The sequence below is a fragment of the Dermacentor andersoni genome, chromosome 3 (assembly GCF_023375885.2).
Source record: "Dermacentor andersoni chromosome 3, qqDerAnde1_hic_scaffold, whole genome shotgun sequence".
NCBI lineage: Eukaryota > Metazoa > Arthropoda > Arachnida > Ixodida > Ixodidae > Dermacentor > Dermacentor andersoni.
The window spans coordinates 89,571,276-89,597,558 of record NC_092816.1 but is presented as its reverse complement, the minus strand read 5'-3'; the positions used below and the strand labels follow the sequence as shown (position 1 = coordinate 89,597,558).

At 43.8% G+C, this 26,283-nt stretch overlaps 1 protein-coding gene across 1 annotated transcript; it reads right to left on the bottom strand.

Moving 5' to 3' along the window:
* Window positions 1–941: 941 nt before the first annotated feature.
* Window positions 942–26,077, bottom strand: Coq5 (ubiquinone biosynthesis protein COQ3, mitochondrial). The gene is made up of 7 exons (XM_050189617.3): window positions 25,830–26,077; window positions 25,617–25,766; window positions 21,383–21,559; window positions 19,295–19,401; window positions 16,559–16,647; window positions 12,718–12,829; window positions 942–1,230 (listed from the first exon to the last, which is right to left on the bottom strand). Exons 1-7 carry the CDS (start codon window positions 26,011–26,013, stop codon window positions 1,129–1,131), a joined length of 921 nt encoding a protein of 306 aa, XP_050045574.1. The 5' UTR covers window positions 26,014–26,077; the 3' UTR covers window positions 942–1,128.
* Window positions 26,078–26,283: the final 206 nt, after the last annotated feature.

The following is a 26,283-nucleotide window of genomic DNA, read 5'->3' as shown; positions in this document are numbered from 1 at the left end:
TTCTTTTACTGGTGTTTAGTCTTTTGCACCGCTTTAAATTCCTAATATAAGATTGGTTTGGCTGACGTAGGACAGAGGTAAATGGAGAACTTTGAGAGAAGCCTTTTGTCTTGCAAATGATTTGAATTAGGGTGATGACAAGATGATGTTCATGATATTCAATAGTACCAGCGTAAAACCCACCAAGAAGTGACAGGAGAAAGAAGCGAACTGCTGAAGTTGCAGCTTGAAACGTGTGCCAACATCTCCAAATGGTGAATAGCCAAATGGAGCAAGGCAGAGGCCAGCTACAGTCTTGACTATCTGCCATTACAGCCACAGTCCACAAAAGACTCCAAGGCACAGACCAGTCATCGTGACTTAAGTGACGGTAGAGAAAACACATATGTTAATGACGAATCAGCAGTATTCAATGCTTATTCCACATGGTTTGGGTATGGGACAGCCACTTCTCTTTGATTATAAAAGTTATATGCAATTTCTCTTCTATCACAACAGTTACAAAGGCGAACTGCTCATTTTGAAAAAAATTACTATAGAAATTCGCACAGTTTATATGGGTATTCAAAAGTTGTATTTGCATTCAACTCTGTCTCAAGAAACATTATTCAAAAATTGCAACTTGGTCTAAAATTAAGCAGCTTTTATGGAAAAGTGTCACAACATTGCCATTATAAAAGCTGCCTAATAGTTGTTTTTTCTTACTACAGCATGTAACTAGGCTCACAAACTAATAAACTTGCTTTTAGAATAGATAGGATTCTTCTAGGAGCCATGCTACAGTTTCTCAACAAAATCAAAGTAAGTATGAAAATATGCTAGTGTTCCAAAATGGGCATGCCAAAGAACAGACTGCACTTGAAAATGCTGGCAGCACCACTTTCTAAGGCACTTGCCATCAGCTTTCAAGTCATTTCCAATGCATAGGATGAAAGGGGAGATTCTTTCATAAATAAGTTCATTTATATATTCGCCAGTCATTTATATAATTCACCAGGACCCTGGCGTATACACAGCATCTATGTACACACCAACAAGGAACAGTATTTTTTAACAATCTGGGAATATGGACGCAACCGAAGTGCGGTGAACAAAGCAAGGATGTCGCATCTATCTGTCTTGCCTCCGTCAAAGCTTGAAGCCTGAATGAATGGCTGCAACTCCATTCATCAGATTTTCATAGGTGACTTCCCTGAAACCTGCTGCCTGGATCATTTCCTTGAACAGCTCCTGCATCCAGTCACACGCACACAAAAAAAAGAGAGAGAGAAATGATTAGACGCAATATGCACAGACAAGGTTGCCTCACTTTTCTTTTATAACTAAAAATGTACAGTCTCCATCATACTTAACCCAAAATACCCCTTACAAGCCAACTGCACCTAAACTTCACAGTGACTAATTTAGTTATAAATGAATAGTATATGCAGTAGAGCTCCTTTCATGCTGTATTTGCATGATTCTAATGTGCACTTTTTGTAATAAAAGGTGCACATAAATTTGCATGTGTGTTAATTGTAACTAATCCTACTCAACATAAAAAATGAAGCCATTCTAACGAAAAAAAAAAAAACTGAATGCAAGGTCGCTAGCCATTCTGCTATCGATCTGATCTGAAGAAAATGACTGTTGGAGACATCGCAAGTTGGGTCCATGGCATGTGGAATCCCCTCTCGCAGACGATGGCTGCATGTGTCTCCAAAAGTGAGGCATTTCTAATGCATTAAATGGAACTGAAAATGACTTTCCGTGGTTGGTAGACAAGGAAAAGGAGTTGTTAAACTCCAATAGCCACTAGTTGCTAATATTCAGCAGTGCGCGTGTCTGTGTGCCTTTGTATGCTCTAAAATATTGCTTCAACATGGTACGCATTGACTCAGGTTTCATCACATGATGTGTGCGGTAGAATTAGCACCAAGTTACTTTTTAAAAATATTGCAGCAGTAATATAACTGCACATTAGAATCAGTGATGCAGTAGAATCGTGCAAATACGGTTTGTTCATTTAGAGGATTGCGAAAAAAGAATATAGGTATGATCCGGGAAAACATACCATCCGATAAGGCTTGCAGCAGCACTACTGATATGACAAAGAGCTACCCTCACACAAAACCTAATTTGAAGTTAAATAGCAAGTCATGGAACTTTTTATTACCCTCTCAGTAAAGCTTGGTATTGTTGAACGTTGAACACCTTTTTTGGAGTAGATGTAACCACGAATCAGGCTAAATGAAGCTTGTACTGTCCATTTGGAATTTTGGCCTAACCGTCAATAACAACAGCTTCTTTTCAAGCACTCACAGCGCATTGTCAGTTTCAACGTAGTATCACATTTTGAAGTACCAGCGCAAAGTATCCGAAGGTCACAAGACAGTGTTTATAAATATGAGTGCAGGGCAACTTTCGTCCACCTCTTCTTGGCTTTCGTATGCGCAAGCCGTGTTGAGATCAATGACCGATGACCATCTTGGCAAGGCAATGGTGATCAGTGTCAACGTGGAGATTAGAAATTTCACATTCTTCAACTGTTGACATGCTGGCTAAGAATATGCCACCTGGAAGCACTTAAGGTCCAAGTTGAAGTTAAAAAGTAGGAAAAAGGCGCTTTTGTTCATGACAGTCACAGCTATTAGCCCCGAGACCTTTGAGTGGCACTCTCTTGCATGTGGCACCAATGAGGGGATTGCACTGTCGCGCATGCACTTGCTATGTGAAGGCAACTTGAACCTACTGGCCAACGTGCTCTGCTCGAGTGTCTGAAATGTGAGTCTGCAGGTTTGTAGAATAGTATGTATGAAATGTTCCAGGACAGTATTCCCTGCAAAATTGAGCAAAATTGCCATCGTCACCCCGCTTAGGGTGGATTGCTCCACGTGTCGTCCGCTAGTCATCAGTGTGTACCCTTGTGTGTATGGCAGTGGTTTATCATCATTGCTGTCCTACAGTCGTGGTGCATACATGATGATTTGTCAGACTGTTTTTGATGATGAACTGCAGCATTTGGCTTTCAGCTACAGTGTCTGCACTGTAATAACTGTTTCTGTCTGCCTAGCATGTGCTGCATGTTTGGTCGCCCTCTGCATTGGCCACAGATATTACAATTTTGTTTCTGCCCAGCGCGTTGAGCATATCACGAAGGACGTTTGATGCCATTCTCAGGAAACTATGTCATCGCTGCGGCGCACTCATGCATGCACTGCTTTAATGGCATTGCAGCAAAATGCACTCGAAAATGTGTGATAGAAGGGGAGACAAAAATCTTGTGTAGTCTTGTGCTGCAATGCTGACTTTCGCAAGATAACTTTAATGAAACTTGATTACTTTCATCATGACGCAGCTTGCCTCTGCGTGTTAGTAGGCCTAGCGTAAAACTTCCTTTTTTTGCTCCTGCCATGGTTAACAGGCACATTTTGCAGGTGAGATTCGTCCAGCGATGAGAATTCGTGTTACCGCATAACAAAACAAGCAGCAACCATTGCTTAGGCCACCGTTTTCAATATATTTTGTTCTGTGAATGCAGCTAGATGGTGATCAGCTCCACATAGAGCCTTCAAAGTGTTTCTTCAACTATTCACAAGTTGCCTCTTGGGTCATGCTGTGAGTGCCCACGGCATCAGCCCCGACCCTTCGAAGCTACAAGCTTTAGCAAGCATTCCGCCTCCTAAAATGACGAAACAAAGTAAACGCTTTTTGGGGTTTCACTTCCTACTTCCGCCGTTTCGTCCCTGGTTTCACTGCTCACGCTGTGCTCCTCAGTGAACTTCTGAAGAAAAAATCGGGAGTGGCATTGGGGCACCGACCACGAATCAGCGTTCCAGAACATTAAGGCAGGCCTGTCAACTCAACCAACACTCGCACACTATCAAAAAGACGCCCTTAGCATCATCCACACTGACCCAAGTGGTCTTGGCCTTGGGGTTCATAAACAAGAACACTGAGAATCTTAGCTTTGCTGGGCACTTGACTGAAAAAGTATCTGCAGTGCTAAACACACACATATTAACACACGCTAAGCACACACACAATGGCTCAATAAAATGTTGTTATACTTTCTTACTTTTCTTTCTTTCTGTAACATAATATTTCATTGTGCTGATAATGTGAGTTTTCGGAGCTGTTTCCGGTAGTCTGAAAGTAAGCTGAACTGAAATAGTCTGACGTTAACCTAAACAAACAAAATGTTTGCATTAGAAAGTTGTCATGAGATTTATTTGCAAGAATATAGTGAACGGCACGCATGACGATTACGAAACGTGATAGACAGTGGCGTAACTAAGGTTCGAGATAAACCGCCTGTCAGTAAAATCATGAGATCTTTCTTGTCAGTAAAGGTTTTATGCATGCAACACCAAGTGAATAGAATTATGAGTGAAATGTAAAATTTGAGAAGGCAAAAATATGGTTGATATTATTTTTTGGCGGGTAATCTGCATAAGATGCGCTAAAAGTGCTAGTTGTGCCAACAATAATAAGTAACTAATGAACTACTGAATTGAGTAACGCTGAGTGTTTATGTAACTAAGTGTAGGACCTATGCGTTGAACCAGGATAAATGTAATGTGACAAATATTAAGGAAGTAATGCCTGAAAAACTAAGCAAAGTGAAAAAGACTGCCCATTTGGATCAAATTTATTTGGAAATGAGCCGTATATTAAAATATATTGCATCAATTTCTTTTGTCCTAGTTCGCTGCACATACCCCTATGTGAGGAATGAATGTGGAAAATTTCATTTGAAAATACGTATTCAGAAATATCAAAGTTTGCATAACATGAGGTTACATAACATAAACTAACAAATGCACGACTAAGTACCGAAATACCTGGTAATGTTACAAACCACAGAAAATGAAAAAAAAATTTATTTTGGATAATATTTATATAAATGGAATAGTACTGATTTTCAGAAACAATACAATGTGGTTTCAGTTTTGCAATATTAGAGTATTGGTAGGAAAACTCGCTGCAATTCCCAAACTAATTATGATAGGAAGATAACTTCTTTTGCAATACGTTCCTCAATGCTTGGGCATACATAAAATTTAAAATAAAGAAATCAACCTTGTGCAAAAGAATTGACTTTTGAATGTGGTCTTCCACATTAACGCTCATCTAAATCTAACTACATACGAGTGTTCTTGCATTTACTCTTCTATCGAAATGTGGCCACCGTGGCTGGCACCTCAAGCTTAGCAGCACAATGCGACTGCCAGTGGGCAAACACATCCAAGCAGTTATATGGAAGATATATATACAGGGTGTTTCACCGAACATTTTCAAAAATCTTTAAAAGTTGCCTGTGGCAGATATCACAATTCTAGTTCATGAGCTGGTCTACTCGAAGCAAGGGACAATACTTGCACAAAAAATTGAGATGCGAAATCGACTAATTCATAAAAATTTGCTAACTAAGCTTCTAACTAATTACATTATGGCCCATATTTCAATTTAGAAATTCTAGCCGTGGAGCTCGCTAGGCAGATCCACTTGGAACAAATTTTCAAGATGACACCAGTTTCGAGATATAATTTCCTGAACATTGCAGAGAAATGCATTGGCATTCCAGTTAATTTGTTAACAAAACGTTGTTTCATGTACTGAAGCACACAAGTAACTAGAACGCCAATGCCTTTCTCCACAAAGTTCAAGAATTTGTATCGAAACTGGTGCCGTCCTGAGAATTTGTTCCAAGTGGATCCGCCTTGCGAAGTCCACTGCTACAATTTGTAAACTGCAATATGAATCATAATATAATTAGCTAAAAGTTAATTAGTGAATTCTTGTTAACTAGACAATTTTGCATTTCAATCTTTTGTGCAAGTAGTGTCCGCCGCTTCGAGTAGACCAGCTCACAAACTAGAATTGAGCTATCTGCCACAGGAAACCTTTAAAAAATTTTGAAACTGTTCGCTGAAACACCCTGTATATGACGTTTGTTGTCCTCCTAACGCTGGCATTTATAAAATGAACACTAGCAAAATATACAAACAGTAATTGGAGAGCACCGTGCTAAGAGAGCATGCAGTCGTCAGAGCGTGAGCAAACACGTGAGAATGAAGCTATTCTAGCCTGAGCTTAGCAGACAACAAAGGCAACCCCCCCATTTGACGTCACTGCAATGCCATTTGCAGGGCCGCTATTGGTCATGCACATGGCTAATGTGAGGAACAGCAACACTCTGGGCCAGAAGGACGTCGAAGAGGGGACAGAACATCACTCAGTAACATGTGGCTGTGCAGTCAAAACAACACAGGTGAACAGCCTGAGGCAATATGCACACCTCCTGAAGGGAGCATAAAAGTGTGGCAGCGTGGCATCGAGACTGTCGATAAGCAGAGGGAGTACCAGCTGAAGGATGCTGGTAACACAGCCGATGAGCATAGAATGACTCAATAAAAAAACAGCCGTGGCTTAGCTTGGTTAAGCCTGGTGATTGCGAAGCAATAGTGCGAGGATTGCGAGGCGGTTGGTGGCTACTGCCTTGCCTCGCGACGGCGGGAGATGGGGCCCCGTTTTTACACAGCTGGTGTGACGTCACACCGACCGTAGCGCCCCTGGTGAGAGGAGCGGGAGTTAGGCCGCCGTTGGTGGCTACCGCCTCGCCTCGCGACGGCGTGAGATGGGGCCCCGTTTTTACACAGCTGGTGTGACGTCACTCTAGGTCACGTGGTGTGACGTCACGCAGCGAGGTCACGCTAAAGGTCAATGGTGCCTACCACCGCCTCGCCACGGAACAGGCTGAAGTGCGACCTAAAGTAGTATTGCTTCGCAATAAAAGTACAACTCAAGGATAACATCATGGGGCACTGGTTGATGACAGTGAAGAGGAAACACATAGGGTAGCAGGCAATGTTTACACAGGAAGCAGACCTGCCAAGAACAGTTGACACGCCGGTGTCAGCAACATGGAGAACCTGTATGGCTGCCGGTGTAAGGACCTTCTTGATATGTCTACATAAGTCAGCACTCATTACTCACACATGTGCTCCGGTAGAGTTCCTGGACAGGTATGCCAACTACTTCAAGGTCAATTGCATTTTTCCTCGTAGACACAAGAAGGGGATTTGGTGCCATAGTAGCAAATGCAGCACCACCTCCAGGCACTGCATTTTTTAATCACTACTAAGGTGCAGCAAAGAGCCACAGGAGATGAAAGGCGACGGGGCTGCAGCAAGCAGGACGATGAGCGACATGTTTGAGGCGAACAAGATTGGTGTCTGCACAGCAATGGCGAGCAACTGTACCATGCATGCCTAGCAGAAACATCGGCGGCATTCGACTGAACTGGGAGCGAAAAACAGCGAGCAGTGCTGTCGAAAGGGCTCAGGTTGGTGGCCGTGCCAGATGTCGAAAGCCAGGTGTTGCAACAATGAAGGGTGACATGTCCAACATGGCAACAGGTAAAACAGAGCAGCTGATTGTCTACAGTTCTCCACTCAGCTGGGTTGCAATAATGTGGAAAGAACCGTTGGCCTGAGGAGACCACAGTAGTAGGGCATTCACTGAGTCTATGAGAGGTGACAGAATGCGTGGAGTACATAGCGATATTTGTGAGTTCTTGGCAAATGATGGCTTGCACAAGCAGAAATGAAGCCGGGTTGGTAACCACGGCTTAATAAATGGATGGAAATGGATGGATGAAGCTCATGCCGAACAATTTGCTTCAGATCTGATGTCGACGGATGTTACGGTGCCATTTTGTCTTCACACAAGGACATTGCAGCAGTATTTGAGAGCTTAGCTTTCAGTACTGCTGGCACCCATGGCAGAACTGAATTTGCACAGGAGCTAATTGAAAGCATTGTCGGCAATTGCCTTCAACACATGTCCTACCTTCTTAGCTTCTGTCATATTGCTGTCAGATTTACGGCATGAAGCCAGCATGTCCTGGATATATGAGACCTATGATTCTGTCGATGAGTGGGCGTGGGATGCCTGTTCTGGCTTTGCGGCAATTTTATGGTCGACGAGCTCGCCAAAGAGGTCTTCTAACTTCTGTTTACCTAAGTCCCAGCTGCTTAGTCGCTCTTAGTGATTTTTGAACCAAACCTTCACCGTGCCTTTCAAGCAGAAAATAATGTTGGTTAGCATGACGGCGGGTCCTGTTTGTTGTGGGTACTCATAGGCCAACTAGTTTTCCATGCTAACGGTATCGGTCCCCCAGAACGTCCCGAGATACCAAGGATGTGTCAGGACAACTGATGATGAGGACAGTGTTGATGGTGAAGGCAATGGTGATTCAGAGGTGTTGCCGTTAGCCATGGCGGAGACGGCGATGTGACATCCGCTGCGGAGCTTGGTTGCCAGCCACAATAGACCGCACCTCTACCAATATATTACGGGGACGCAGGAAACATATACATGGCGCATTCACGGACAATGTACAAAAATTATACAAGACAGCTGACAAAAAATATTTCTGCACAAAGCCACGCCCAAGACCGTAGTCTTCTTCCTTAATCACCCTGTAACAACATAAATGCTGGTGTAATAAAAAAATATGATGCAGTTTGCTTTCTCAATAAAGCCATGCCAAAGAAAACCACGTAATAACCGTCATTCCCAAGGCTGTAGAGTGACTTCATTTCAAGTTCCCGTTCGCCCCCCTCCCCCATAATCTTAGTTTTAATTTCTACAGTATACACCACCTATTTCTTCTACAAGTACGAATCAACTTGCCCAAATCAATGTGTTGAGTGGAACATATTATTACGATATGATTGAACGATACTCAAGAGACGAGCCGCCGCGAGAACGACGAAGAAGTTGGTCGGTGCCCTTGGCACGAGCGAGTGTCAGCCTGGCTGCCTGGCTCCAGTGTAAATAGCGTGTAAATAGCATCTCTCGTCTCTGTCTTTCCACACGTAACATTTCTGGTGGAGGTGCTGGCTCTCATCGCTAAAAGATCCTACAGGCTGGCTTAGCCGATGGGCTTTGAGGCTACAGGAATTTTCATATTCCGTGGTGTACAAGTCTGGCCGCCTGCACCAATACGCTGACAGTTTGTCGCGTTACCCTGTTGACGACTCTGACTCCTCCAATATTGCCAGTGCTTCTTGCGTATTCTCTGTATCCCAGCTGCTTCATTTCGCCGACGAGCAACGCCGTGACGCCTACATCAGAGCACTCATCGACCGTTTTGGACACTCTCCGGCCGATGCTACTCTACGCCTCTTTGTCCTCCGCGACGGTACTCTGTACCATCGTAACCTTCATCCAGACGGCTCTGAGTTCCTGCTTGTAATACCTAAACACCTCCACTCCACCGTTCTAGAAGAGCTTCACGACGCACCAACGGCAGGACACCTCAGCGTATCTCGAACCTATGACCGTGTACGTCGCCGTTTTTCTGGCCGTTCCTTGCCCGTTCCGTACGACGTTACATCGCCGCTTGTGAACTTTGCCAACGACGCAAGAAGCCTTCCCAGCTCCCCGCTGGTTACCTGCAGCCACTCGACGTCCCTGCCGAGCCCTTCCATCGTGTCGGCTTGGACCTTCTAGGCCCATTTCCGGAATCTACATCAGGAAACAAGCGGGTCGCAGTCGCGGTGGACTACGCGACCCGCTACACCGTAACCCGTGCTCTTCCGACCAGTTGTGCAACTGATGTTGCGGACTTCCTGCTACATGATATCATATTGATGCACGGTGCTCCGCGTCAATTGCTTACAGACCGCGGCCGCACCTTTTTGGCCAAAGTCATTGACGACATCATGCGTGCCTGCTCAATACAGCATAAATTTACCACCTCCTACCACCCCCAAACAAATGGCCTCACTGAGCGTTTGAACCGCACCCTTACAGACATGCTATCCAAATACGTTTCAGACGACCAACGTGACTGGGACCTGGCTCTACCTTACATTACCTTTGCATATAACTCTTACCGTCTCGAAACTGCTGGCTTTTCCCCGTTTTACCTCTTGTATGGCCGCGAAAAGACGCTACCACTGGACACTGTGCTTCCGTCCGCCACAGCTTCAACTAGCGATTATGCCCGTGATGCAATCGCCCATGCTGACCATGCTCGCCAACTTGCGCGCGCTCGTCTACAAGTGTCTCAAGACAAGCAGAAACAACGCTACGACCTCTGTCACCGTGATGTCCATTTTGTGCCCGGCGCCCTTGTGTTGCTTTGGTCACCATCGCGGAAAGTCGGCCTTTGTGAAAAACTGCTTTTCTGTTACACAGGCCCATATCGCGTGATGCGCAAAGTGACCGATGTCACCTATGAAATCGTTCTAGCCACGCCCACGACGTCCTCCGCTGTGACAACCAGTGACATTGTCCACGTTGCCCGACTCAAGCCCTACAACTCTCCATGCACCTTGGATATTTAACAGCACCGTGACAGTGCTTTTGCCGCCGGGGGGTAATATTACGATATGATTGAGCAATGCTCAAGAGACGAGCCGCCGCGAGAACGACGAAGAAGTTGGTTGGTGCCCTTGGCACGAACGAGTGTCAGCCTGGCTGCCTGGCTCCAGTGTAAATAGCGTGTAAATAGCATCTCTCGTCTGTGTCTTTCCACACGTAACAATATGATGCTCACACTGGCATGTGTCCCTTGTGCACGCATGCCCTCTCGTTCCCTTTGTCAATGCACTCTACTCTTTCGTACATTCTACTCTACCTCCCAATACCTCCCAAGGACCTTATGACAGGACCTTTGAAAACATGAGATGCAAGGACGTTACAGAGCTAACTACTAAATAAGGCACTAAATACAAACACTACATCAACCTAGGTTAATTCAACATCTTCACTTTAATGTCCCTTAAACCATTTGCGTGAATTTCATGCAGATGGTTGTTACAATATCAGGTTCACTCCAGGGCGAATAAAGCTGTCTCCAACTGTGGCTGTCTGGCTTGAGAGATCACATTAATGCTCAAACACACTCAGACAGATATGTAAGCCAAGGAGTCGTCAGTATGGTCAATAGCCTAATTCAGGTTCACTGCAGGACAAATGTCTCTCCGAGCTATCTCAAAGTCTTGCATCGACTGACTCTGCACCATGCCTACAAATTTGACCATTTCGTTATTACACCACCTGACCCTCTGCCATACCCATCTTTGTTGCTCCCCACCTAGGAACCTCATTATGTTACTCTCGCAGACAATTGGCTGTCTGCTCTATGCATTACATTGTCTGCACAACTTAATTTTTTCCTTTTAATTTCACTGTGATATGTGCTCCCTAATCTGTTGTTCAAATCTGTTGTCCAGTGTCCTTCCTGACTTGTTCTCTTTCTTTCCTTATGTATTTCCTTTTCCTTCGGGCTCTGGAAATGTCACGAATGCCTAGGTTTCAACTAGCCCAGGTTTCAGATTTAAATATAGCTGCCTGTATGCTCTCCAATCTATACCACTCTCTTCCTGCCTCATAAAGGGCCCCTAAACCTACCTGAGCGCAAGAACTTGTTATACATATATAGCAGCAGCTGTACTAGTCTACAATGACGGTACAGCCACACAGAGTTTTCAAAATTGCGCCTCGGCATAAAGTTGCAGGTATTTGGTGAACGACTACACCGCTGCCAGGCTTTTTGGCTTGCCTCCGCTACCCTCCCTCCTCAATCAATTCAAATCAACTTTATTTTCAGGTGCACCTGCTGGATGGTCATTCTAGGCCTACTTATTCTCAATTAGAATGGTAGACAGTCCCAAGTGCAGCACACGTGGTGTCAAAGAGATGACCAAACATCTTCTGCGTGACTGATCCACATACAAAGATGAGAGAAGTGCCCTTTGAACAGCTCTGAGGCACTCAGACAACCAGCCCTTCATAGAGGAGAAGATCTTGGGTCCGTAGCCTCGTGCATCTGCTATGTACAAGGTCACAAAGGCCTAGTGCATTTCTTGAAATACACCAGCCTGTATGACTGTCGGTGACTGACTCACCGATGAACGCTTGTGTGTGTAACAGTGCAAACTGTGAATTTCTTTCTTCTTTCTCCTCTTTCAATCCCCTTTTCCCCTTCTCCAGTGCAGCGTAGCCTCTGGGCTAAGCCTGGTTAGCCTCCTTGCCTTTCCCTTATTTCTCTATCTCTCTCTAGGCTAGAAGTTACATAAGTAGCTTGACATGTCTTAAAAGAACGGTGTGTGGACAACTACAACAGTACAAAATAACAATAACTAAAAGCAAGTGAACAACAGCATAATCGGTGAAAATTTGAATGCGAACTCTTGTCAGGTACTTCTCTACACTTTGTGTCGCCAACTCCCCGCAGTGCAGCGAGAGCTTCAGGCCACATCAACTGACCAGCATGGGGATCCAGGAGAAGGGCTCTCTTATTGTTCCCTTCTGATCACCCTTCGTGTCACACTGGCTGAATGACAGCTTCATGGAAGAATCGGTTGGGTTGTTTTTCGAATTTATGGCTTCTCCACGTCGCATAGCCCTGCCATGTCCGTCGAGAATTCATTGTCACAGCATCAGGGCGTCGAACAGAAAAGAATACTGGTTCGGTTCAGGTTCAATGCACTCATATTTCGTTGCCAGTTAGAATACACTGTAGAACGCACTGACTATACTTTTCTTTTCAAGGATAACAGTAAGCTGCCTTCCATGGCTTGGAAGTGCTTGCCATATAGGCTCCGACCCATTATTGAAAGCTAAGCAGCAACTGCAAGACTGGGCCCTTTATTCTTACATGGTACAGCGGGACAATCACACTTCACAAAAACCAACGCAGTCCATTCAAAGCCTCACCTGGCATGGGAACTTGCGAATGCTCTCGACTAGGTACTGATATGACTTCCAGTCCCGCGCCAACAATAGGCCCATGACTGGTATCACTTGGAAGGAGTAATTGTCGTATATGCTTTAAAAAGAAAATGAAAAACAAACCAAATAATATGGTTAGCGCACTATGGAGACACACAATCATTCAAATTTATTCCCTAAGTAAAGCAGAAACCACAAAAACACTGATATTTTTGTTAGACATATTTTTCCAGGGATTGAAACATCTTCCCGATCACACAGTGTTTACACCAATATCGCACAGCAACACGCTGCAAGAGCACGCTTTCGTGAGAAGAATGTGTTGTAATGGTCAGTTTAAGTCTGTTGATGAGACATAAGAAACAGTACTAAATCAATTTGGGCTGGTAGGCTACCTTTTTAGAATTCAATTTGCACTTCTTTTGAGGCAATAGATTGTTTCCCAGCGAGGAGAAGCAAGGCCAAACTTCAATTTTTTAATGTAACACTCAAACCAAGGCATCAATGCATTGAGAAAGGTTACAAGGAGTGTGCCGACCCAGCTGACAGGAGTCTGCCCTTACTGTTTATATTGTTAGATGTGCTTACTGCTTGCAAATGAGCTCAAATGATTTGTTATCTAATGTTTGAAAATGAACTAGTCGTGCTAAGTTGTGAGTTGTGACATCATAGGGAGCTGCTGCTCTCGAAACGTCGTAGTAACACTGCCAGCCATCTTCCTCTTTCGCATTTGTTCCTGGTGCACCAAGCTCCTACACTTGAGAAAAGTTACCTATTTGTTAATTTAGAGGCCATGTAGCTCTTCACTCATATTTTTCTTTAGCATTCCTTTAAAGGCATTGACAAAAAGAAATAAAAAAATTAAATTTGTAGACCTAATCTAAATGTCAAGCAGTGTCCATAATAGCTTGTATCATGTTACGTGTACTTGAACAGTTGTGCTTTTGCCACATGTTGGCGCAGCCACGTTATCCTGCACTACAGTGTGGTGACATGGCTCGCATTATGTGTCGACCTCTCGCTCACATATGCCTTAGGGACTTGATGCCTCAAAATTTTGAGCTACAGCTTTTGTCACGTGTCAGGCAGCGCAAAGTACCAGCCTTCGGTTAGTGTGTGAGCAAGCCTTTCTTTGCCATTATGTCTGCCTTGTGCAGGCAACAGAACGTTATTTAGTAGTTCGCCTTTGCATTCAACCACACATACACATGCCCTAATCTGTACTCCACTCGAATATAAATGCGCTGCTGCACTTGCTATGCAATGGACAGGCACCTGAAATTTGCCTGTACCAGCTCTATGACATGTGCTTATGTGTATGCACACGTGCATGCATACTTGCATGTGTGCACATGTTCTTTGTGCTCACGCACACCATCTGCTCACACATGCATGCATGCAGACTACTCTCGCACCTCTCTAGACTCTACCCTCTTATAGCGCTGTCACGCAGCCACTTTCGAGACTGATCAGGATCGAACTTCGTGACCCCGATTGGCTCCCTTCAGCAGCTTGCGCAAAGGAGCCAAAAGCGACTGAGAAATTCTATCCCGATCAAAGTGTGCCGTATGACATCAGCATTAGACAGGTGCTTCTCCCACCCGTGTGCCCTCCCGACTTTTCCTCAAACCTCCTCACTTGATAAAAGTTGCACTGCAGTCTACGCTCGCTAGAATGGACCAGCGTACAACAGACTTTTGGACCATACTTCACCCTTAGTTTGCTCTCCCTATTTTATTAATGCAACGAAGTTGGCTTTTATCGGACCACACTACAACAGACTATCAGCTACAGCGGACGAAATTAGCGGCAATTTTTGTCAAAATCGGGTGCATAAAACAGACTTCCGCCGTGTCGACACGGGCTGACAGCTGATTTGCGAGGAGCAGCTGATGATTGTGGCTCAATAAGGCGGGGTGAAAGCGCCCCGTCTTCTTTCGCGAACGAGGCATGGGGGGAGGCAAGGGAGAGGGGGGTTCTACTCCAGCGGCTGCTGCTTATGGCGCGGCTGCGCGGGCACCATATCTTGAAAGCAATCTGCAATATGGACAAAGTGTGCCCACTGCTTGTAGCTTTGTATGCACTGTGCCTTCGACGTTTAGTTCGTGTTGAAGTGACAGGCAGCACGGAGGTCAATTCACTCGCTGCTGCTACTGTGCTTCCTCACTCCAATGTTTTGGCAGCAACTTTCCACGGTCATCGGGCGAGATGTGTTCATGTTTACCTGTGCATGTGTGACACCAAGCTTGTTAAGTTAGTAAATGAATGTTTACAACCTTATATAGCCAATAAAACTACTATCCTTACTTCATATAGCTGTCTACTAATGTGCTATCATAATCGATGCTTTGCCTTTCGGGCAAAACTGCGACATTTCTTTTTGTTTGTGTTTTACTTTGGACGTTCGTAACTCACTCTTTACAATAATGTTGTTACACGTTGTGACCAAAGTTTTGAAGTGAGACATTTCGGATATTACGGACTTCGCATAAAATGGACATTTTTTGTTTGATTATCAGGGTTCGTTGTAACGAGAGTCGACTATATTAGCCATTAACTCTTTTGTTACCAAGCCTATTCAAATTGATCACCGGTGATTGAGTTGAATAGGCGTGGTAACGAAACAGTTAATGGCTAATACAGTCGACTCTCGTTACACGGTGATCAATGCTTTAGATCGCCGATTTCGACATGTTGGAGCCGTTTCTTATCCACTTAAGGCCATCCAGTAGTTGGTACAGGCACTGAACTTTCAGAATCAGTTTAAATTTTCCCGCTCTGGAGATGTTGTGATTTTTGACGGACCTTTCTGCGAACCAATGTGCGTATGTTATAGCAAAAAGGGGCGTGGCTGTCACCCTGTGCCGTGTTCGAGAAAAAAACATGCCGGTCACAATCATGCTGTACTAGCATCAAAATTTTGCAATCAAATGACTCCCAGCAAGTCAGGAATTAAATTACATTGCCGGCTTTGCCGTCCGGCAGTGCTGAGCAGTGATAATTACCTGAAAATGATGCCAGCTGTTCACTAGTTAGCTTTGGTTTGGAATGCAAGCCATTTTATTCCACCAAAGTGTATTTGTGAAGGTCCACCACATCTCCAATATGTGGACCTAGCATTTTCAACCAGTTTCCAAGAGTTTTAGTTTCGCTTCTCTCATAAAATCCCGGCAAGGGGTGCTGCCTGTGACACTGCACACATGCACAGCTGCATTGCTAGAAAAGCGCACTTGAAGTTAGTGATGTGGACTCGAGCTTTGATTCCAAAGATGACAGCAAAGCAGATTCAATCTCTGACAGTGACGACGTTTTCAGTCAGCCTGAGACATCCGCAGCTGTACATCGGCAAGTTTCCTTTACGGCATTGAGTGGTCTCCTTTCTTGTGCGTGCTTATCTGCCAATCTTTTTGCACGACCTGAGAGCTCTAGTGATTATCTTCAGGGTTCATACTTTGCTTGATCATGATGTGCTGCTATCGCCAGCAAAGAAACTTCCGTTCATGCCAAGAAGGCCGCCTGTAGCACATCTCGGCCCAGCATTACAGAGCAGCGCAAGACAGTTTACGTAAGTACACAAGTACACAATGTATACATGTAGCAAATAGACAAACAAAGCCTTTGATGCAAGGCAGTAATTTGGCATGACTGTTCTGTCATACTGGGTTCTTAAAAAGCGCTAAAGAGACAAAAACAGATGCTAGAAAGTGCCATGTTATCTTTCTCATGTAAGTCCATGTCTTTTTAGCACTACATAAGAACTTAAATGCAAGAAACAAGACTACAGTAGTGCATCGTCTTGGAACCAAAAGCATGAGATGTAACTTACCTACGCAGCAGTGGATTTTCTACCTGGCTGAACTCTAAGCAAAGAAATCTTCCTCCAGGCTTTAATACGCGATATGCTTCGCTGAGCACCTGCACAAGGTGAAAAAAATGCAGGTTTATTAGATATTAGCTTGAGGTCTAAAACGCATACTTCAAAAAAAAAAAGAAAGAAATGCAGCACAAACTTTTCCTGCATTCAAAACCATATGAGCCAAACATCAAGCACCTACAAAGGTATAAATCCTGTTAGTAACAAAATAGTAACAAGATTCAGCAGAAACTATTGGAAAATAATTCTCAAAGTCAAGCTAGAGCTTCCCGGTAGACCTGCCGAGATATGCTGCAGGAGATGCGTATCGGCTAGGTCTAACTTAACGCTATGAGGCATTGACCCCAGAATCAATCTGCATTAAAAGCCACATTAAAACCCTTGCGAGGACACGCATCCTGCACTGGTATCAAGATCAGCCCACCAAGTCCCCACCTTTGACTGCGCTGTATGTGGGATGAGCCCAGTTTATGTAGCCAGGCAGTCATCCAGGCAAACAAAGTCGGGAGAAAAGCCAAAGGAAGCTTCAGTTTAAAAATCAGGTGAAATCATAAGGTTTAACATCCAAACATAACTCGAGGTCTATGAAAAAAACACTATAAGGGGGGTACTATAGATTACTTGAGTGTTGAGACAGCACCAGACCCAATTAACACTGTTGAATCCAGATTAATTTTGTGCACCTAGGGCTGTTTGGCATGTACCTAATGGGTACACAAGTATTTTTGCACCAAGCCCTCATTGAAATAAAGCCCTGGTGGCTGGGAATCAAACCCATAACTTCAATTTCATTAGCAGAATGCCATGGCACAGTGGCAGTGGCTGTTGCTCATCCACAGCAGCAACCACTGACACACAGCAGACTCAAGGGTTTACAGTAAAAATCTTTTTCAAGTTTGCAGGTTACTGCTTCAAGTGAACGTTTAGAAAAAACAGAACCTGTTTCGCATGCTTACAATAGCAATCATCATGATATGAAGCCAACACGCAATTAAACCAAGAAAAGCATGGAATAAAATGACTCATTTTTATTTTTTAATTTAAATGTAGGGTTGATAAAGTAAGAGGAAATAAAACTGTACAATCTAGTGCAAATTTAATACCAAATAAAGTCAGATGAAAAACACTGCCACGGTTGCTCAATTTGTATGAGCATTACACACTTGAGCGAAGCGTGGATTTGGATCCCACCTGAGGCGAGTTGCTATTTTTCATCCACTTTCATTTCCCTTTACTTTGTTAGTTCTACATTACAATTGAAAAGAAGGTAATTTACCCCATGTTATCTTGGCCTCATTCACTGTTGGCTTCATATCATCATGGCTAACAGATGTTGCATTCTTGTTCACTCATCACTGTGGTAGCAGACGTTCGTCATCTGCACTACTGTTTCTGGCAATACATTGGTTTGGGCTGGCTAGTAATCCATACTCTAATGTGTAAAATTTTAGGACCAGACTCCAGAGCTAAAGAATCTAGAGTCTGGTTCATGAAAGCCTTCCATTAAAAGGTGAAGCTGTCCTCAAACATGCGTTCAGCTATTGCACAAAGTACAACATGGTGCAATAAAAAAAAAGCACTGAGCTTTTCACGCTATAATTATTGAATGGTGTCGCAGATAATAGCACCTGTTTACATCCTCGGTAGTGCAGAAGTGATAGATACTCACTGCACAAATGTAAGCACTAAGCGTGGAAAGTCTCGGCGTGCTGAGCACGCGCATTCGAGTTAACACGAAACCGCAGGTGCTGTCTAAGGAAAGCAGTGTATGCTGCACAAATGCATACACACATGAGGAAAGCTTGAAGGGGGCAAACTGCAGAGCACTGATACACTAATTTCACGACGATGCCAACAATTTGTACACAACCCCACCACTCTTCTTGATGAACGTTCCTCTAGTAGACTATCAACTGCAGAAACAACAAAGAAGCTGAAGAGAACCCAATGTGTGGCACGTCAGAACAGCAACGTAACCTAGCAAACATTCTGTTTAGCTTTTTCTGCAAAAGGACGTCATGGAAGGTAAGAAATTTAACAACAGCAAGTTATAGCTGAACAAACGTTTTAATGTCACCAACACTCTTGTTCCCAGCGTGCGCATGCCCTCATGTCTGCAGTGATATCATGAAATGTGGACATCCAGCTTGCCCACAGATCTGGCTCTAAAGGGGGACAAGAACTATCGGTGGCTGCCCCCCCCCCAATATTTCCTCCAGCCCCTTATCACCCTCTCGCTTTCGCCAAGTGATGAAGTGGTCTCATGCACCCAATGAAAATGGAAAATCATGCTCTGCATTCCCCCCTCCACAGAAATGTGCTCATAATACTCTTGCCTGCCCAATCCAGTTCCAGCTTCGATGGAGCGAATTTTGTTTGTGTCAAATTACTGCTGTGTTTTTATGTAAGCTGAATGATCTTCCACATGGAACGAGATCCATAAAAACATAAAGTAGGCCCTTTCTTGGCACAATAAAAAGAAATTGCCATCGTTACCCTAACTTACAAAAGGAGTGCACGGAGACACCCACTCTCAAATCGTTTCAATGAAACATACAGCAGAAGCACCCACGATGTTCTGCAGTTGTAAACTTTTCAAACAAAATCTCCCTGGTTGTCGTCATAATTTAACTTAAGGTTATCTCATAGTGACACCGCAATCAAACTTTGAAAGCATCAAAAGCTTACCTTGTCAATATGAGTGACGTTACGAATACCAAACGCGATAGTGTACGCATCAAAGTGACCATCACCAAATGGCAGCTGCTCAGCATCCCCTTGGCTCCAAGATATATCTACAGAAACAAGAAGTACAGCTTATCACACAGCCACTTCTATGGCATGGCAAGCTTGGCATTTGCCCAAGTACAAATAAACAGCAATTGAAAAAAAAAAATTGTTTTTCACATGTGTATTCCCAGTGTTTTGTTTCATCAGAAACAACAAAAGACCAGTAGACCAAATATCGAAACCATCATTGATGCATTGAGCAAGCTGGGGATGAAAAGAAGCTATTAGACAGTTTTGGCTGAGCATCACATATGGACTGCTCCGCTCACACTTCATGAATCGAGACACTGCAAATAACTGCATTGATGATGATGATGAAAACATTGATTGAAGCAGTAAGATGGTCTTGGAGATCCTATGGGTTGGACCCCAGAGCCTGGGCTCCACTGGCCTCAGCTGCCCGCCAGACTTGGTCTAGAAGCACCATTCGCACCTCTGCGTTCGAGCTGGTGCGCTGTACCTCCCATTGCACCATACTGGGGGTTACTGGTTTACCTAGGTAATTATCTAGACTTCTGGCTTTCGTCTCACCCCCCCACGCAATGTGGTAGATTGATTTCAGATTGTGATAAGCGTGTCTTCCAGAAACTTGAGGAACACGCAGTAATCTCAGCTGCATGCACAGTCATGATTTGCTCAATTGCCTCTGCAGTGAAGCGAGAGAAATGTTCTGCTTTCCACTGCAGGCATGAGTGAAGCACACATGCGCACTAGCATTCCTGTTGGGCGGCTGTGCAAAAATTGTTAGGATATATTAGCAAAGGGGGCTGTAAATAATTGGCTAAAACTCTATCTATTTCATTCCATCAGCACCTCTGTGTCGTTTAAAATGCAGCTCGGCATTTCAGGGAAGTTATTGTCTCGAATTTCTCTCTCTCTACCTTCTGTCACATGTGACAGGTTTACATAAGGACACAGAAACAACATTAAATCAGCAAGACAGTTTTACATCTAATCCTAAACTAATCCAGACAGTACTTAGAGCGGCTTTTCATGACGTCAGTGGTGATGCTGAAATGGGCATGCACTGGTAAGAAGTGCTATAGTAGCAGTAACTTCAGACATGTCCCAAACCACAGCGAATTCTAAATGCTCTTGTCTAGCAGAGCTCCTATTGGTGGAGGAGATAATAAGATTGTGTAAGAAGGTTACCTTGGTGTCTAAACAGTTATCCCAACAGACATGTTGAAAACTGCCACCAACGGCAATAAAAGCCCTGTAGAGTTGGATCAAAGACACGTTTGCAAGATGTTGCCACCAGCATTGCTTACAGCTTCTGTGTTGATGCCATGAACAAGCAAGCGACATGGGCTTGTTTGAGGGCACAGATCATAAGTGCGTTTGCCAATCTTTGAAATCTACATATATATATATATATATATATATATATATATATATATATATATAAGCTCACAACTCCCTGTAGTGCCATTTGACATGCGTGACCACAGTACCCAGTTGAACATACAATATCATTTCCACCTAGATCCATATACCTTGAGGAACCAACAAATTTGACCATTTAAGAACACAAAAATTAATGTTTCTACCCAACTTTCCTTTATTGCTTGGTGCCGGTGACCCCTTGTAAAAAGAACTGCAGCTTCAGAAGAACAGGCTACAGATAACCATCAATGATGTCTAATACAGCTAGACCGTACAGATGTCATAGACAGCCCTTTATGAACTACCATATTGAGCATATCGCACTGTAATTTGCGACTTCCAAATTTTTCTGCAGATGCACTGTAAACCAAATACTGTAAAACCCTATAATTTAATGGCCCAAACTGTTCTAAAACGGTGGCCTTGGACATATTTGCGCGGCAACTAAACTTTGTGATCTCGAGCTTGTGCCAAATGGCTCACTCGGGCGGCAAAAGCTTGTTTGCTTTTGTTTTGTAAACTAATTTCTGCATTAGTAAGGTCATGCTGAAATAAAAGGATTTACAATATCAGCAGAGCGGCCAAATGAAGGGAACCAACCAGGATAAAGAAGATCATTCCGTCGTTTGCCAGCTTCCAGCATTTCTCTGTTGATGTCCACAACGTAAGCATGTGCACGCTGACTTGATGAGCCATCAGCGAGATCCGCATCTGTGTTGTCATTAGCTTGGAGCTCTTGATATCTCACAGCTTGAATGAATCTTGTTGAAATGTCTCCTGCAGCACAAGCAGCAAGCGTTCCATGATGTGAACTTGACACGTGCCATGAGCCACAAATAACACAGCCTACCGACAAAAGTGTGATGGCTCAAAGAACAGAACTCAAATATCCGTTTGAAGCACTGGGTGTATACAATTATATAAGCCAAGACGATGTCTAAAAATCAGAAGCTCTAGTGCAAATCAGAGCACTGTATGGGCCTGTTCTTCTGGCCTGGACCCGGACTGAGCCCTAAAGTACTCTACGTTGGCACACCCAAGCACTGCTCGGTTCTGTTCAACCGATTAGCCCTTGAGCCTACAAGAAGCTAGGACAAGTTCTCAGTTATTCACACTGTCTTGTAATGAACGGGCGCTGGCCGATCTTCAAGCTGCATCAAAGCAGCTTTTTGCACTGCTTGCTGCTCTTGCTAGCTACTCTAACTGTGAGATAGATAAATATTTCATATCACTTCATTGCTAGCCGAACATGCACATATTACTATTCGAATATCTGGTATGAAAACACGCATATACGACAGACAGTTAGGAAAACAGGGAGGGATCAGGCAGGCAGCAGCCAACAGGAGTGGCACAATGCCTGCTTGCATTTAGGGAGCAGGATGTAGAAAAGCACATCCGTGATCACCATGCTCATGCTTTATTTAAAGTGTGACGGAATGGCTCTACTACATTTTCTAAATAGTTGTGCAGTAATATGCTATAACAAAGGCAAAGGTGAATATGCTCCCATACACCCCTCCAGCCATCTCATCTCACTTTTACATCTCATATAATAATTGGGATGTACAATAATGTAACTCTAGCTGGTCTATTGCCTTTTAGGAATACCGCAATACGTGGCCACCAGAACCTTTCTTCATTAAACATAAACTGGTGATCAGCATGGTTAACCCTCATGTGCAATCATAATTTCACACGGACCATGCCATTTTGATTGCTTTATTTGTCTACATTATAATAGTGTCAGCTTTTCAGTCGACAATTCAGGCATCCCTGTTTCGCAATATATGCAAATGTTTCAGTACAGTGCATCCACAATGTAGGCAACAGGGTTTTTTTTTCCCCGTCAGAATGGAATATGATCTACTCATTTGTTCGTGTAATTTCACAAGGAACCCACCTAGTGCTAAAAAAAACATATACAATGCAATGAACACAAGCATTGAGCCACTTAATGTGTGAAAATAGCATTGAAAAAAAAAAGTTTGTTGACAAAATAAAATTGTTTGCATTTTCTTTTTTACATCCCCCTAACAAATGTTGAGAGATTTTGCAGCATTCGCATAGCCTTAAGGTATTTATCTAAGAACAATGGACACTTGAAAGTCTAAATTTAATTGGTTAGACTAATTGTGAGATGAACTACAGCAGAATATTAAACACAACTGAAAAAAATAATGAAGAAATACAAAGGAAACCAGTAGTGAGTTGCACTATGCTTAGCAAAAAAAAAAAAAAAAAATGTGAATGAACCTTGCAGAATTTATGTGCTACCCCTTTATTTAGGTTATCTAAAAACTTGTAGACAATTTGTTTAATTTTTGCTTTTCTATTAAGATGATCACACACAGGCAGTGCAAAGCGGCACATCAATGACCACTGTCGAAAATCTACATATTTTTGTGTAGCAACAAAATATTCCAGATGACTCTGCCTCTAGGCACGCCTTCTGCTCTTGAAAAATGCAACCTGCTGTACCGAAACTCCTCTCGCTGATTCCTCTTGTGATTGCAACAAGAAGGACAGCTTGGAAATTTTTCTGCAGCAAGTCTCGCTCCAATAAAGTTCCCACTCTTTGTAGCACGAAGGAAATGCAAATATCTTTCTAACTCTTCATCATTTTGATTCGACTCTGTGATGTCTAGCAACCCTTGAATTTGCCTTTCACCACCACTCCCCTCCCCCTTTCCAATGCGCTTCCCCTTGTTAATAGGCAGGGCTGCTATCAAACTCACAGCCGTACCTCCATCGAATGTCAGGTCGCCCATCTCATGCCCAAGCATGATCACCTCTAGGAATTCGAGGTCATAGTAACCTGGGAACAATGTTGACCAGAGTTTTTTTTAGTGTTGTCAAGATGAAAGAATTCCGGCAGAGCTCATCTTAAGATTACTATTGAAGTTAATGCTGTTAGCATTAACTTCGAAGCCACTGTGAGGATGACGACATGACAATGATGGGATGACCGTGAAGTGATGACAATAAATAACCACGGCCATGACGACTGTGGCATAATCACAATTGATTTGAAGACAGCATAATTATAACAGAACGAAAGAGAAATTATGTTGATGGAATGATGAAGGCAGTCCGACAACGACGGCATGACAACAATTGGATGACATTTCTGAAATTATGGCGACCATGCGACAACAGCGTGATGACGGTGGCCTGGTGACAAGGGAATGACGCCAAATATACGACGATGATGGCGTGACGACAACTGTATGACGAAAAAGGCGGGATGACAAAAGTATGATAAGAATCGGATGACAAAGCTGGAATGACAACAATGGAATGACCACGATGGTATCACGACTGTGGTATGTACAACAAATGCGTGACGATGACCGTATGTTGACGATGCATTGACAATGATGGCATGACAACCACGACATAATTACAATTCAATGATGACAACATGATTACGATGGACTGTCGATGCAACCACAAAAGCAGTATGGCGAGGGTATGACGACATATTATATTGACTGCTACTAAAGACGGTGACAGGGGAAGAGGACACAAAACAACAACATTGGCGGTGCCCGTGTCGTCGTTTTGTGTTCTTTTCTCCTGTCCTCGTCTTTATTAGCAGTCAATATGATATGCAGTAAACACCAGATAGGCCAAATTGAAGTTCTTCTGAAGGTGTGATGACAATTTGATGGCATTTCTGAAGTTACGACAGTGGTACGACAGCATTACGAGAACGACACGACTAGAATGGGATGATTACAACTGTGTGACGACGATAGAACTACCATGACCTTGAGGACATGTGTAGTGGCTCAAGTCAGCAGACAACAATTGGGTCAGATGGCGTCAGATAGATAGATAGATAGATAGATAATGAGTACCTTAAGTCAGCAAAGAATGCTAATCGCATTGAAAAGTGAGGCATTTAGTGGGCACTGGCAATTGCTGGCACTGTTGTTCCAGTGTCTGAACAGTGCTGCTAATGTACACTAATCTGAGCAGCATATCACTTCTATGTCGAGGCCTGCCTGCGTAGGCTTTCCCATAAACAGACTGACACCACTGACCAAAAATTTGCATAGGGCTGCAGTTTTTATAGTCTTCAGCTTTGTGGAGTTGCAAATAGCATGTTCGGGCCCGACCCCAGCCCGAAGCTCCTAGGCCTCAGCCAGGCACGAGTCAACAATTGCTTACCCGCCCAGAGCCCGGCGCGGGCCAAACTTTGGCTTTCGGGCCAGCCCGGGTCCATGTAGTGCTCCAGTGGAAATAATGACACAAATATAGCGCATACATCTCAAGACACAGCCAATCAGACCTGTGTTAATAGTTTATTTGAATGAGAAAAGTTGGTTAGATTTAAAAAAAAAAAAAGAAACCGAACAAGGTCATGTGCACGTTTGCTGTTAAGCCAGTGTGTCATCATGTAATGGGTTCTCTCGTTTTTTTTACGGCAATGAATTTTACTGAAAGTTCAAGCATGGAGTCTAGATTAGTGGGCGCAAAGCACACTGAAAAATTCCTATGCTTAATCTGTCTTTTCTGCTACATGTTTAAAATAATGCTGAAAGCACAGGAAATTAGTTTAAAGCTAAATCTTAACATCTTGACAAGGGTTCGTTGTGCCAGAAGGGCAGTGGCCAACCTCATCAAAAAAAGCATATATAGTTTTACCAATCACAGGGTTCCATAAGTAATTAAAGTCACGAACAAAACACCTGTCAGGATGGCTGAAAATTCTGCAAGATAAATTTGACCCATGTGCCTCAAGCTACATCTATTCGAATGCACGCCCTAAAGGCATTGCGCGACAGCCCCTTGGTTGCATAGCAGGAAGTTTTTACAAGCGACCTACCGGTTCCTCCAGCAACATCGATGAGCTGCATTCCCGGCAACGGACCTAGGACCGAGATCAACCTGTCCTTCCAAAGGCGATGAATTCCCGCACTCATGGCATCGTTCATCAAATCGTACTTTTCCGCCACTCGGCTGAAAACTTCACGAACTGCGCACCCAATATGAAGATTTCAGATGGAAAACTTCCGTGTCAAGCTCGGACTTGTCTTACCTTTCTCAGCCTTCTCGTGCTCCGAAACCTTTTCATACCCAAAATTTGTGTTGTGATCCCTCAGGGCCTCTTCCGTTTGCAGGGAACTCTGGGGTCCACCACTCACATATCTCACGAACGCTACAAACGAACTTCTGCGTCCCACGAATCTGGCTGCAAAGCGCAACCGGCAGGAGGTCGCCATCTTCAGCGCCCAATGTTAACCGACCGTCGTACGTCAAGTCCACCGAACAACAACAGCCACACATGCAAACTGCAGCAGGTGCAGTCGGCTCCCGCGTTCAGCCTTGAACTCGCGCCAATAATCGCTTTGCCGTCGAATCTTCGCCAATCGACGGGTGGAGCGTATATCGGGCCGGATATTTTTGCATAGTGAAACACCATCGCGTCGACTCAACATGGTTTCACGTTACGGTGCACCGTGCAAGTGATATCCGGTACGATCAACCATTTC